We start from the raw sequence: 14,731 nt of genomic DNA, 5'->3' as shown, positions 1-14,731 counted from the left end.
ATGGTTTTTAGTTTAAAGTCTGTTTTGTCCGATATAAGAATAGCTACTCCAGCTCGTTTTGCTTTTCTGTTTGCATGGTCAATCTTTTTCCATCCTTTCACTCTTAGTTTATGTGAATCTTTATGGGTGAGGTGGGTCTCTTGTAGGCAGCATATAGTTGGGTCCTGCTTTTTGATCCAGTCAGCCAGTCTGTGTCTTTTGATTGGGGAATTTAAGCCTTTTACATTAAGAGTTGTTATTGAAAAGTGTTGATTTATTCCTAGCATTTTATTGGTTGTTTGGTTGTCTTAGGTGTCTTTTGTTCCTAGCCTTCTGATTTACTGTTTGGTTTCTGTGTTTGTTGGTTCCTTAGGTTGTAGATAGTGTTTCTGTTTGTTTGTTTTCTCTTCATGAATGCCATTTTTATTATACTAGTGGCTTTAGATTTTTCTTGAGTTTTTATGGCAGTGGTAGTTATTTTTCAGGAACCAAACCCAGTACTCCCTTGAGGATTTCTTGTAAGGGTGGTTGTGTGGTGGTGAACTCCCACAGTTTTTGTTTGTCTGAGAAATATACTATTTGCTCTTCATTTTGGAAGGATAGCCTTGCAGGGTAGAGTATTCTTGGCTGGCAATCTTTGTCTTTTAGTATTTTGAATATATCATCCCATTCCTTTCTAGCTTTTAGGGTTTGTGATGAAAAGTCTGATGTTAGCCTGATTGGGGCTCCCTTATAGGTGATTTGACGCTTATCTCTTGCAGCTTTTAAGATTCTCTCTTTGTCTCTTAGTTTTGCCAATTTGACTATAACATGTTTTGGAGAGGGCCTTTTTTGGGTTGAATACGTTTTGAGATCGTTGAGCTTCCTGGACTGAAGATCTGTGATTTTTCCTATACCTGGGAAGTTTTCTGCCACTATGTTGTTGAATATGTTTTCAATGCAATCCAGGAGGTTAGTTTGAAACACCGTTGTCAAAAGCCAAATGCCGAGATACATTCTGGAATTCAGAATTTTCCATATTTTAGAAGATAGTACAGAGTATATATCTTATAGACCTTAATAGATCTTGTATACCTTAGCAATAACATCTCTACGTGAAATGTGTAAATATTTTTCTTGCCTACTGCGGTACAAGTTTTTGTAAGGAGAATTGGATGCAATGTGATCTGTTAGGAAGCATAATTTGGAGTAAGTCAATCTCTATTGTTTATAATGCAGTCTGTTGAGGAAAGAGAAATGTTCTACAACACAGCTGCTTGTTTGATTGAGCCCCGCCAGTGACTAGCCATCTTTTAGTTCCTCTGGTGTCTTCTGCTCCCTTTTGTCATTGGGCTTTTGCACATGCTGTTCTCTCTGCCCAGCACATACATCCTCATACTCAGACTTGAGTGTGAGGGCGCATCTTCATGGAAGTCTTTTCTGACCCACAAATTTAGGTCAGATTTAGGACAGATAATGAACTTTTTAGTTTTGAATTATATAAACTCATCTGTATGATGGTTTGATTAATGTCTTTTTTTCTCTACTAGATTCTTAACTCTGTGAGATTAGGAAGCATGTCTTTATTTTTCTTGACCATTTTATCCTTTGTGCCTGCTTTAATTGTTTGAAGTACATTTATTGTAAGTAGGTGATCAATTAATAGGTTATCAATTGCTAATAGATGAACAATTAATGTTTATATGAATAAAGAAATAAAATAGTGAATGAGGGATAAGTAATAAGTGCTGTGCTTGTGGTAGTGCTGGTGATAATAAAAGGCTCTTTGCCTTTGAACAAAAACCAGATTTAATCAAACACTGGATTTGCACAGTATGATTGAAGTTTTATAGATATACGTGCATAGTATTAAAAGTACTTCAATAAAATTCCCTTGGGAATTTATTATTGTGAGTGTTTTAGCATTTGTTCCCTGTTTTCCCATAGGTAGTTAATTTTGTTATGTCAGTTTTGAAAGCACTAGGTTTTTAAGTGACACAACCATCATTCAGAACATGACAAACTATGTCACTGCCAGTCATTCTTCTACAGAGATAGATGGAATAAAAAACCCTTAAAGGGTCTTTCAAATCTCAAAGGATTCATAGTCTCAGGAAAGCAAACTTGGAATTTACACACATACACACACATAAAGGTGCTATGGTTTATTCTGCCAAGGGAAGTCAGTTTTGGCTTCATTAGGGAGGTGACATTCTAACTGAATCTTGACTGATAAACAGGTATTCATTAAACGGTCAAGGGAATAGTATTTCATTTAAATAAATATTATTATGAAAATATATCGTGTCTTTGTGTATTGACAGATAGTAATTTGGCTGGAGGCTGAGGCAGTTTGCAAGAAGATTTTGTAAAGGCAGGTTGGTGCTATCCAGATTAGTTCATCCTTTGGCATGGAGGCCATCAGAAGCTTTTAAGGATTTTCTGTAAGGTTTAAGAGTAGAAGTTCCAGAGCCAGACTCCCTGAGTTTCAATCCCAAGCTCTACCTCTTACTGTGTAACCTTGGGCACATTTCTTAATTTTTATGTATTTCAGTATCCCTGTTTGTAAAATGGAGATGATAATTATAACTAACTCAATAGATTGCATTAGGATCGAATGAATTAAGACATGTTCATATGTAGAAAAGTGCCTGGCACATAGAAAAATCTTGATAAATATTGGCTCTTATTGCTGTTATTATATGTGTTAAGATAACCTCAAACATTATAATGGCATTAGTTTAGCCAGAACTACAGGCACAAAAAGACTCAAGAGATATTTTAGGGGTAAAATGAATAAGACTTAAGTGTATTTGCTAATTTTATATAACCAGAAATTTCAACTAATAATACTGTCTGTGTGTAACATAAATGCATATTTGAAATTTGTATAATGCTCTTATGATTTACAAACAAATCTACTAATTTGTGTTTTCTTTTAGATCTTATAGAAAATTTCAGCTGTAGCCCTTGGACTAGATGCTGAAATAATAGAAGCTGTGTATGATGCATTTAGGGTATTGAAGAAAATTAAATTTGAATTAAATATTTGGAATATAAGGAAGGAAAGGTGACTGAAAATGGGGCGGAAGAAAATACAAATCACACGCATAATGGATGAAAGGAACCGACAGGTAAATGAAAATTTTAATTTATCTGTTTAATTAATATAAATATTTTTTTAAGAAGGATCATAGAATAGAATTGTTGAAGTTTTCTTAAATTTAATTTCGTTATATATTTTTAGTTCCAGACTAAAGGAAAAATTCTAGTGATCATAAGCTTGTGTCTTTGCATCATGTGCTTTAATGGAACTCTTTTTTTCTTACTACAGAAAATATGCTAAAGCAAAATCATCACAATCCCATCATTACCATTCATTGTGTATATTTTTTATAAGATATGTCATCTTCTGTACAGTTGATTATATGTTTGATTGTTAGTCATCTATATATTATTATTTTTAAATTATCACATTTATTTTCATAATTAGGTAATACCTAAGTTAACTTTAATTATCAGTGAATGTGTTCTAGTCAGTTAAATTTGCTGGTTAACTAGTAAATGACAAGAATATTTTTAATACCTCTTATCACAAAAAATTTCTAAAACATTTGCATATATACCTCAGCTTTAATTGATAAAATATATTGAACTTAATGTACAGTACCAGTGTCAGTAAACCATTACAAATTCAGGATAATTATAATGATGCTGATATATGGAGAGACCAGAAGTTTTCTGGGTTGGCAAACTATGGCCCATGGGCTCGCTGCATTTTTTTGTAAATAAAGATTTATTAGAACACTGTCATGCCCATTTATTTACCTGTTATCTATGGCAGCATGGCCCATAGGCTTAAACTCTTTACTTTCTGGCTCTTTAAGAAAAAGTTTGCCAACTTCTTGGTTTAGAGGAAAGAAGGGAAACTAATTTTGTAGAATATTATAAGTGAACTATTATTCAAAGCATGTGTGGGAGGGAGGGCGGGATGTGATCTCTGGGAAGGTTACATATCAGGAGAAGTTTCAAGAACAGCTGGTTTCTGAAAGCATACGAGGAACAGAACAACACTGAAGGTGTGTTCTACAAAGTCTGAGTAATAGTTCATCTGAACACAGATATGATTGGAGACAGTACTCAACTGAGCAGCTGGTAGGGAAGTTAATGGGAGTGACCAGGGTTGCCCATCGACTAAATTGAAGAGGGCTCTTGTTTCAGTTCATGAGTATTTCTTAGCAAAGGTGTAAGGCCCACATGGTGTCCATTTATTATGAAGGTTGACAAAATAGAAGATTGATTAAAATAACCATTCCATAGGAGTGATTCTGGTGAGACTGCAAGTAAACTTCTCTTTACAAATTTTAAAATTGTGACATAATAGAGGAGGAATGAGGACTTGCTTTATGAACACATGCAGTATAAATGTAAAATAGGTTTATTAGGGAGTTACGTACAAGCAGAGAAATAGCAGAGCACATAAAATTCCTGAGCTCTCCTTATCCCATAGATAGTCACATTTTAAATTGGGCATAGCTAGACTGGACTTGCCTGTGGAAGAGACTTACATGTATGGAGGGAAAGAGGAGCTGGGAATATGGAGGTGACTGTGCAAAGTTGAGGAAATGACCTTGTTAGAAAGATGGAGGCTGCCACTATAGCTTAGCAACTAGAATTAATCTGTTCCTACGTTGGATTGAGGTGCTAAGTCAGCTTCTTGCCAAGTTGCCAAATGGGGCAAGGGCTATCTGAATTTCTCTCTCAGATAATTTCAGCAAAGAATGGAGAAAATACATAGAAGTAGTTGGGCAATTTATTTTTCAGGTTAGGTTAGGAACAGACATAACTTTTCACAAACTAAAAGGGTATCTTAATGTTACTGATTTTTTAATGTATGGATTCTGAGTTAAAGTTTCATTGTTCTTACATGAAAGGAGGAAAATTGTTTCTTTGCAGGAGAAAAGAGATGTCGCTTATTTATCCAAATTCAAATATGTGCTATATCCAAGGGACTATATTAGGTCCTGGGAACTCATTACAAATATATAGCTTATATAGGAGATTGAGAGTTTATGGAAGAAACCACCAACTTCTGGGGGGGTCAGTCAGGGAGCAGTTACTAGAGAAAGTAATATCAAGTAGAGTTTTGAATTACAAGTATGAGCTAGTCAGATAAAAATCACACTTGAAGTCACTGGAACAGTGCATGAAAAATCTTACGGGTAACAGTATCATGCATTTAAAGAGCTGCTTCACTTCACTCCTATGTGGAAGCTTCAGGTGAAACCTTTTGTTTGTCCCTCCTTGTCTAAGACACGCCTTTTTTCTTTTTTTTTTTAGTATTCCCCCTCCCTCTCCCTTTTTCTTATTAATTAGTATATATTCTTTATATAACTTGATGAATATTTTGTTCATTATATGCATTACAAGTATTTTCTCTCACACTATGGCCTGCTTTCTTAATCTTTTCATTCCTTCTCTGTTACCAGTTTTCTGTATTAGTCCATTTTTATTATTCATAACAAAATACCTGGAATTGGGTAATATGTAAGAAAACAAAATTTATTGCTTACTGTTTCAGAGGCTGGAAGTCCAAAGTCTAGGGAACACATCTGATGAGAGCCTTGTTGGTGGGTGGTGACTCTTCACAGCAAAGCAGGGTGTGACATTGTGGATGGCGAAAGCAGAGAGAGAGCTAACTCCTCACTCCTTCACCTTTTAAAGCACTCAGAACCATGCTCATGACCACCATTAAACCATCAATGGATTAGTCCATTTACTTGGGCAAGGTCCACACAGTCTAATCACCTCTTCAAGGCCCCACCCTTCAGTTACCATAATAGGATTTCCTTTCCCACCCCTTAATCATTGTTACAGTGAGGATTAATTTTCTAATACATGGACTTTGGGAGACAGAGTTCAATCCACGGCACCTTGAATCCAACAACCTTGCCTAATTCACTTATTCTAATACTTTACATGTGCATTCGTGTACAAGTTTTTGTGTAAACATGTTTTCATTTTTCTTGGATATATACCTGGGTGTGGAATTACTGGGTCATATGGTAATTCTAAGTTTAACATTTTGAAGAACTGCCAGACTGTTTGCCAAAGTGTCTGTACCATTTTACATTCTATCAGCAATGTGTAAGGATTCCAATTTCTCCACATCCTTTTTGATTAAAGTCATCCTAGTGGGTGGGAACTCTAGTGTCTTGTGGTTTTGGTTTGCATTTTCCTGATGGCTGATGATGTTGGGCATCTTTTCATGTGCTAATTGGACATTTGTATATCTTCTTTAGAGAAATGTCTATTCAAATCCTTTGCCCAAATTTGTTGTTTTTTTTAGTTGTATCTTCTTCATTTGAAAGCTTCAATTGAAAGCTATTTCTATTGGTTGTAGAATTCTAGATTGGCAGTTACATTCACTATATTTTAAATTTTTCCTCTGTGTTTCAGTTTGAATGTTTTCTAGTGACCTGTTTTCTAGTAATTCATTTTCTATTTTCTTGTAATCCTTTCTTCTGCTTTTTAAAATTAACTATTGAGACAACCTAATAAGTTTTTAATTTCTGGTATTATATTTTCAATTCTAGAATGTCTATTTGATTTTTCCTTTTTATAGATCTCAATTCTCTTATGAAGTGGTCCATCTTTTTATGTATTTTCTCTGTATTTTTCCACTGTTTTTGAAAATATTAGCTATAATTTTTTTTTTTTTCTGACTGGCAAGGGGATCACAACCCTTGGCACGGTGTGGTCTGCACCACGCTCAGCCAGTGAGTGCACCGGCCATCCCTATATAGGATCTGAACCTGCAGCCTCGGCGCTACCAGCACCGCACTCTCCCGAGTGAGCCACGGGGCTGGCTCAGCTATAATTTTTTTGTGTCCCTGTCTGCTAATTCCTATATCTGGATTACCTATAGGTAATTTCTCTTTGTTTTTGATGATATGGTCCTGTCTTTTGACATATCTAGTGGCTTTTTAATGAGCCGTCAGACAGTATATATGAAAGATACCATAGATATCCTTTATTATTAGGTTATCTTCCTTCAGAGATGGTTTCCTCTTACTTAACCATTGAAATTAGGTGCTGAAGTTAGAGGGCAGTGTTACAACACCAAGGTCAAGGGTTTGGATCCCCATACCGACCAGCAGCAAAAAAAAAAAGCAGGTACTGAATATCTTAGACCAATTAGGGATTGGTATGACTCGAGGCTAGGTTGTAATTTTGATGAGATTCCATCTCCCTTTAGTTCACTCTGCTCTTCAAGAGTAATCCTCTAAGTCTATTTACTGGGCTAGGCATTTCTTGAATTTAAAACCTTAACCTCTCAGTGTAGGAAGATTACAGAAAATCCTACTCTGCTCTTTTGAGGCATTCTGCTTGTCTTTTATTTTGTTCTTTCTTTCCTTTTTTATTTCCTACCCAACAAAGCCTCAAAATTTTGTTAAGTATTTTGAGGAGACAGCTGGCATTGTGACCACTTCAGTTTCTACCCATCCTTTCTCATTGTTATGTTGGCTGCTGGAGTCTTCAGTTTCGTGTCTTCAGCCCACAGGACAAAAGCCCTCTATCAGCAGCAACCCAGCCAAACAAAGGCTAGTCTCTTTCTATCCCAAGTCAGTAAATACTTGCAAGGAAAAAGTAGCTGCAGACACTCTTTCACTTCTTTAAGGTTCTCACCTCTCTAAAATCTTGGCATCTCCAGTCTTTCATCAGCAGCCTTCTGATGTCCTTAGACAGGTATTTGTTGTATTTCATCCTATTTTCTAGTTGTTGGTTCTTTGGTCTTCCATCAGCTACTCCCTGTTACCTAGAAGCAGACACCCACATATACTTAAAAAAAGAAAAACAGTAAAAAATACCCACTTTTTTCCAAAGGTAGAATACAGAGAATAATACCTTAAAGACTGTTGTATTCATTTTCCAGAACTACCATATATCAGTTCTGACATATTTGCTGCAGGTATTTTTATTTGTAAAAGAAAAAAAATTAGAAGTTTACTGTCATGTTTATAATTTTTCCTAGTCTCATTCTTCTTTTCTTCCCAAAGGTAATCACTATCATGAATTTAACTTGTATTTTCTTTATATTTTTTATTGCAGCAGATATTATTTAATATTGTTTTAACCTGGTTTTAAAATTGTACATAATGGCGTTGTTATTTGCACTTGCTTTTTTACTCAATTCTGTGTTTTTCAGTTCTATTTAACTCTCATGCATTCAGTAAAACTAGTCGTAGGAATGAATATTCCTTAATTCATTCATCAGTACTTCTATCAAAGAACATTTATATTGTTTCCAGTTATTTTACTGTTATAAATGGTGCTGCAGCATGTAGGGGACATGTCTCCCTATACATGGGTAAAAGTTTCTCTGTGATAAATATTTACAGAAGGAGTTGCTAGGCTAAATATGTCCATCGTCAGCTTTAGTATGTTTTCAAATTGCTTTCCGAAGTGGTTGTGCCAGGTACAGTATAGTAATTTATGGAAATTCCTGTTTCCCCAAAGACTTTGCCTGCCTGTCTGTCTTTTCTCTTTCTCTTTTCTTTCTCCCTTTTTTCATTTTACTTTATAATTTTTCTGGTCTTATGAAGGCGATGTATACCTGCTTTTATGGTTTACCCATTTTCTGCTGGATTGTTGATCTTTTTTTTTTCCCCCTTAGAAGTTCTTCATATATTCTGGATATTTTGTATGTGTTGTATCTGTTTCAGATAATACCTTTCAGTCTTTACCATAACATTTTATGAGTTTATGACATTTTATTTTACTGTAACACTTTTATGACAGGACTTATCACAGTGTTTCCTAATGATTTGTATTGCCCTTACCAGTAGATTATGAACACTTTAAGGTTTGTTAAGGCTTGCTTTATTTCCTGAATCATGATCAGTTTTTAAATGTTTCAAGTGGACTTGTGATAAATGTGTGTTCTTAAATTGGTAGATTCACAATTTTACAAATGTCTTTTAGGTTAATCTCATTGTGTGTTCAAATCTTCTGCCTTCTTTGTGACTTTCTGTTTGTTTTTGGTTCATCAAGACTTATCAATATTGTACTTAAAATAAATCGACTATGGTGGATTTGTCAATTTCTCTATATATGTTAATAGTTTCATATATATTGTTTTATATATTTTGGGACTATTTCATTGGGCTCATACATATTTAGAGTTGTTATACCTTCTTGGTGAATTTTGCAATACGTAATAACCTTCTCCATCCTCAGTAAAGGCATGTTTGTCTTAAATCTACCTTGCCTCAACTTTATATAGCTGCACCTTTCTTTTGGTTAATATTTTCTTGGTAGGTCTAGTTCTCTACATTTATTTTCAACTGTACTATATCCTTATGCTTTACGTATATCTTTTATAAACAGCATTTGGCTGGATTTTGGTTTTTTATCCAGTCTGATAATATCTCTTAACTTACCAGTTTATTTGATTTTTATTCCTTGTGATCTTTTCTGTATCCCCGTGGTTTGAGTTTCTGACTAGCTTACACCATCCCAGTCGACCACTTCACTTTGTTAGAGGGCCAGGGCATTAAAAAAAAATCACAGTGAAATATCGCTCTTCATATCCTCAAAGAAGTCCTCATATTGCAGTTTCATACAGAACTACCCAGGGAGAACAACACTGGAAGAAGTTACTCTCTCTGGGTGGTAATCCACCAACCTTGGTGGTTTTGAGTAAGAGTAGTTGGGAAGTCACTGCCAAAGGTTAGTCAGTCAGTCCCTACCTGTTTTCTTCAACTCCCAGCAGAGCTTCTGTGCTGCCCTAATTTTATTCTGGAGGATGTCTGTCTGTACCAGTACTATTGTAAGGTGGCAGGCATTAAGTGTCCCAGGCAACGGAGGAGAGAAGCACAAGCTGAACCCCAACTACTCTTTTCGAAATGTGTCTGTTCATAGCTCCACTGGCTGTTTAATTCTCAGCACTACAAACCTCCACACCCCTCCACCCATACATACTCCAGCATAGACATCTGGGGTTTCTCTCATACTTTTCTACACTATTCCTTAGGATTCATAATACCTTTAGGAAAGTTCTCCCAGATTAACTGGGGGAGGTAGATCTAGATCCTGTGTTAATTCAGCATCTTGTCAGGAACCCAAACTTGCTATTATTTTTATATTGATAAAATTAGTAGTTATATTCTGTTCTGTAATCATAATTTCTACATTTATTTAATCTTAGTTCTAAATTTAAAGGATTCATTATCACCAGTCCTTTTATTGTGGTTTCTGCATGCTTTTATTGTGGTTGTCATCTATTTCTTGGTTTATGGATTCATTCAGCAAATTTTTTAGCATCTACTTAGTGCCATAGGGTGTTTTATAAGGGTGCAGCATTGAACAGAACTGAAAAAAAATCTGAGCTTTTTTCAATTTATATTCTACTTAGATAACTGGATTTTTTCAGCAAGTGGTGTTTGTTGGTTTTTTCTTCCCCCAAGAAGGGCTTATGGCTATTTCCTGAGTTTTTTAATGTTTGTAAATGTTTATGGTCTTCATACTTGAAGTACAATTTGGCTACATTTTACGTTCTAGGGCCTTATTTCTTAACCCTGGAACTTTGTAGAGATTTGGTCTTCTGGCTTTGAATGTTGCCAGAATTCTAACACCAGACTGCGTTTTTTCCGCATTCTCAAAGTGACTTACTTTTGCCTGGGTGTCCATAATATTTTTTCTTTGACCTTGACAGTAACTTAACCAAAATATTCCATGAGTTTGATTATGTTTTATCATTTTTTTTCAAGAGATGGGTGTGCCCTTTCACTATTTTATTTTTTAGCAAATATTTTCTTTTCCAGTTGTTCTGCACTTTCTTAGTATCTTTGTTATATGTCAGCTATACCCAACAGCTTTATTCATTTTTAATTTATTTTCTGTTTTGATTCTTTGAATTTCCTAATTGTGGCTTTTATCTGTTAAGATTTGATTTTTTTTTTCCTTTTATGGTTCTTTTCTGAGCTATACCAGCTCACTTTCTAGGTCTTTTTGTTATCTTTTATGTCTTTGACAATGATATTAGGTACAAGTTTTTTTTTTAAAAAAGGCTTTTCTATAAAATTCTTCTTGTTTCTTTTGGGTTTTACATTTCTTGGCATTCTACATTTGAAACAGGGTCTCTATGTTCATTCTCCATTTATTTCATAGGCTCCCCACCCTTCTGAGTCTTCTAGCACTAATTAAAGGATCAATCCTTGACTAGACTTTTCTAGGACTGTGACATTGCTACTTTTGTGATGAACTTCATATGAATTCTCTGAATCCACATTCATTTTCATCTAAATTTCACCAAATTTGGAGAAGAGGGGCTGAATCAGAACAGAAGTGGTCATAGGCAAAAGGGGCAAGCTGCAACAAGAAATAATACAGACAGTCAGAGGCTGAGCACACGGAGCAGGAGCTGGCAAAAGCCGCAGCTTTGCCCTTCAGATGGAGTTGCTTGTAGGTGGCAGGGTAGAAGAAGGCCTTGGTGGGCCCCAGGCCAGCAAGACCACTAATAGGGTTCCCGTGGACCCACATAGGAGCACAGAGCCACAACAACTGAAAAAATGGAGCCACTTAGAGGCTGGTAAATCATCGCAAGGGACTGGCACACGGCCCTTCCCACAGGAAGCGTTTGCAGCATGGGTATTGGGGAAGATGGACCCAATGGGGGAACACTGGGGCACAGCAGGGACAGCTGATCTGCATCCCAGTCAGCATAGGACCACTCAGAGGAGACTGGTCAGTAATATAGAATTGAATGGAGTGCAGTTTGATGAAAAGACACAGGCCCAGATCAGAATTACAACACAACCCAGATGCACCGAGTCTGTAGAGAGCCAGAAGTACCTATAAAAGTCAACCATTATAACCTGTGCTGCACAAAAAGCCTTCCCAAAGGAAGCAGCCATTTAGCTAAACCACAGAGGTCAAGTACTGGTCCCAACAGGAAGTTCCTCCACTTTAGAAGTAAGCAAAAGACAAAAAATTAGTTCTGGCTCAGATATACCACCAGTGCCTTGGGTCTGCCTGGGGACATGAGGCATGAAGCCAGGACCGGACCTCCCCCCCCTCACACAACCAGGCACACTGCACCAGTGCTTTGGGGCCCACCCGGTGACCTGAGTCATGGAGCCAGGGACTGGATCCTCCCTCCCACAACCAGGCACACCGCTAGCACCAAGGAGTATGACAAAAACATCACCTCCATGTGGGTTGCCCACCACAGCCACCATGATAACCATGGCTGCTGCAAAAGCGGCTAGACGCCACAACCACCATGCAGATGTTCCGCCAGCCACTGGAGTGCATTGACACAAGGAGAGTCACCAGCAGAGAGAAAGAAAAGAAGAGGATATCTCTCTCCACAAAGCCCATTCCAGAGTGACAGAAGAAACATCTGCTCTATGATAATATTGGGGGACCTGAACACACCTCTGAGCATTGGGCATATCATCTAGGCAACAAATCAGCAGAGTAACCATTATTCTTTCAGAAGGAGAGAAGAAATCTAGGGTAATGTGGGGGGGGAGAGAGGAGGAAGGGGGAGAGATTGGACAGGGGGCATAAAGAATAATTACAATTTGTAACAATATGTATGCTAGTAATATTGATTTGATCAACATATCTCAATGTTGAACCCCCAAAATATGTATAATTAATATTGATTCAATAAAAATTTTAAAAAAAAAAAGTCATAAATGGCAAACTTTCAGGAAATGAAACAAACCCAGAAGGGACTTCATACAAAAAAATTAAAATAAATTTCACCAAATTTGGCAGATGAAAATTCATGGTTTGAGATTCTGACTTCTTCCTTGAAGAACACCTAATCTTTTTTTTATTCGTGTGTGTGTGTGTGTGTGTGTGTGTGTGTGTGTGTGTGTGTGTGTGTGTGTGTGCATGTTTAGAGGAGTAGAGAAGAGAAAATGTGGCTTTATTTTCCATTTTGAATTAAAAACTAAATTTTATGATTTTTTTTAACTTAAATCAACATAAAGAATCAGTTTTTACTAATTTTCACTTTTAAATTTCTTATAAAGCTAATGATGTCTAAAAGGAAAATCTCTGCATGACAACAAAAACTTCTTTTCAATTGAAAATACTAAAATCAAGGTAAAATGAGGGCTGGGCAGTTAGCTTAGTCAGTTAGAGCACGGTATAGAGTACTATAACTGCTTATTTTCCTGCTTTGTATTTTGTTACATTTTTGTTATAATCTAACCTTCTAGGCTGAATACTTTTATCTTAAGCTATTGTGAGTATCCTTTTGTTCCTTCCCCTTTTGTAATTCCCCTCCCCACCATTGTATTCCATTTTCTTTTTGCTGCCAAAATCTGTAGAAACAAATACTTTAACAGATGTTGAAATCTTTTACTTGTTATTTGTATTTCACATTGAGAATTTTAAAGTATGGATTATAGGACAATATTCAAAGATACTTCATAAAGGATGTGTGGCACAATTTACATTAATTAATTAAGTTTTCTAGTTAAATGAAAGTTTAAATTAAGAAACCTCTTAACTCTATTTTCAATGAGTTTGAAAGCCAACTGGAAATTTGAGTGGTCACATATTATGTGGAGTATTGTGCTTTGTGTACTTGAGAAATATGAACAAAATATAGGGCTTTGAGAATATTAAGAATATTAAATTTTTATAAAATAAGAGAATAAAGTGATTAAATGCCAAGATGTATAGATAGTAAATGCATTTGGTGTTACCAGAAGGAAGAAAACACCTTGCCTAAATTTAGTGAAAACTATTGAACTGCTATACTACCGTTTAATTTCTGTCATGCTACATAGGAAATGAAACAATGAAAAAATACAGAAACATTTTTGAATTATACATGTGCAAGGCATCTTCTTTGTTGCTACTTCGCTTTTACATGTACGTATTATACCTATAATATCCTTATTAAATTAGTTTTATGCCTGTGAATAAAATTTGTCCTGGAAACAATTGCTTTCCATCCTGTCAGAGATCATCTGCTTCTTCAGAGCGACTGCAATTATTGATTCTAAGTGTAGGCCAAGAATTAGACAAAGCTCATAGGAAGAAAAGCATATGGTAGGTATTGATGAAAGAAATTGCTAAACTTTGTTTATGTTGTTTCTCAGTGCCAAAGAATGTTCAAAAATATGCTTGTATGGATTTTTTTTAGCCTTTTAAATAGACTGTATTTTTTAGAGTTGTTTTAGGTTCACAGCAAAACTGAGCAGAAAGTAATACAGTTTCCATACGCCCTCTTCCCCCATACACATACAGCCTTCCCCACTACCAATATCCCTCACTGGAGTGGTACATTTATTACCATCAAGGAACCTATGTTGACACATCATCATCACCCGAAGTCCGTGGTTAACATTAGGGTTCACTCTAATTCACTTTGTTATACAGTCTATGGGGTTTTTAAAATGTATAATGACAAGTATCCGTCATTATAGCAGCATAAAGAAACGAATACTCTGTGCTCTGCCTATTCTTCCCTCTCTCCCCCCAACTCCTGGCAACCACTCATCTTTTTTCTGTCTCCAGAGCTTTGCCTTCCCCAGAATGTCATATACTTAGAATTATATGGCCTTTTCAGATGGGCTTCTTTTGCTTAGTAATATGTATTTAAAGTTTCTCCATATCTTTTCATGGCTTGAAAGCTCATTTATTTTTAGCACTGAGTAGTAGTCCATGGTCTGGTTGTACCACAGTTTATTTATCCATTTACCTACTGAAGGATATCTTGGTTACTTCCAGGATTTGGCAATTA

General features: G+C 36.0%; 1 protein-coding gene across 4 annotated transcripts in view; it reads left to right on the top strand.

Annotated features, from left to right (window-relative positions):
- Positions 1-14,731, top strand: part of MEF2A (myocyte enhancer factor 2A) — a 167,652-nt gene that overhangs the window by 82,040 nt on the left and 70,881 nt on the right. For all 4 annotated transcript variants that reach the window (XM_063091920.1, XM_063091923.1, XM_063091924.1 and 1 more), the window contains one exon: positions 2,901-3,092. In XM_063091920.1, the coding sequence (XP_062947990.1) occupies positions 3,039-3,092 (54 nt within the window). In that variant the 5' untranslated portion in view covers positions 2,901-3,038. The remainder of the gene's footprint in view (positions 1-2,900; positions 3,093-14,731) is intronic.

This window comes from Cynocephalus volans, chromosome 3 (assembly GCF_027409185.1).
Source record: "Cynocephalus volans isolate mCynVol1 chromosome 3, mCynVol1.pri, whole genome shotgun sequence".
NCBI lineage: Eukaryota > Metazoa > Chordata > Mammalia > Dermoptera > Cynocephalidae > Cynocephalus > Cynocephalus volans.
This window is presented reverse-complemented; position numbering and strand designations above follow the sequence as displayed.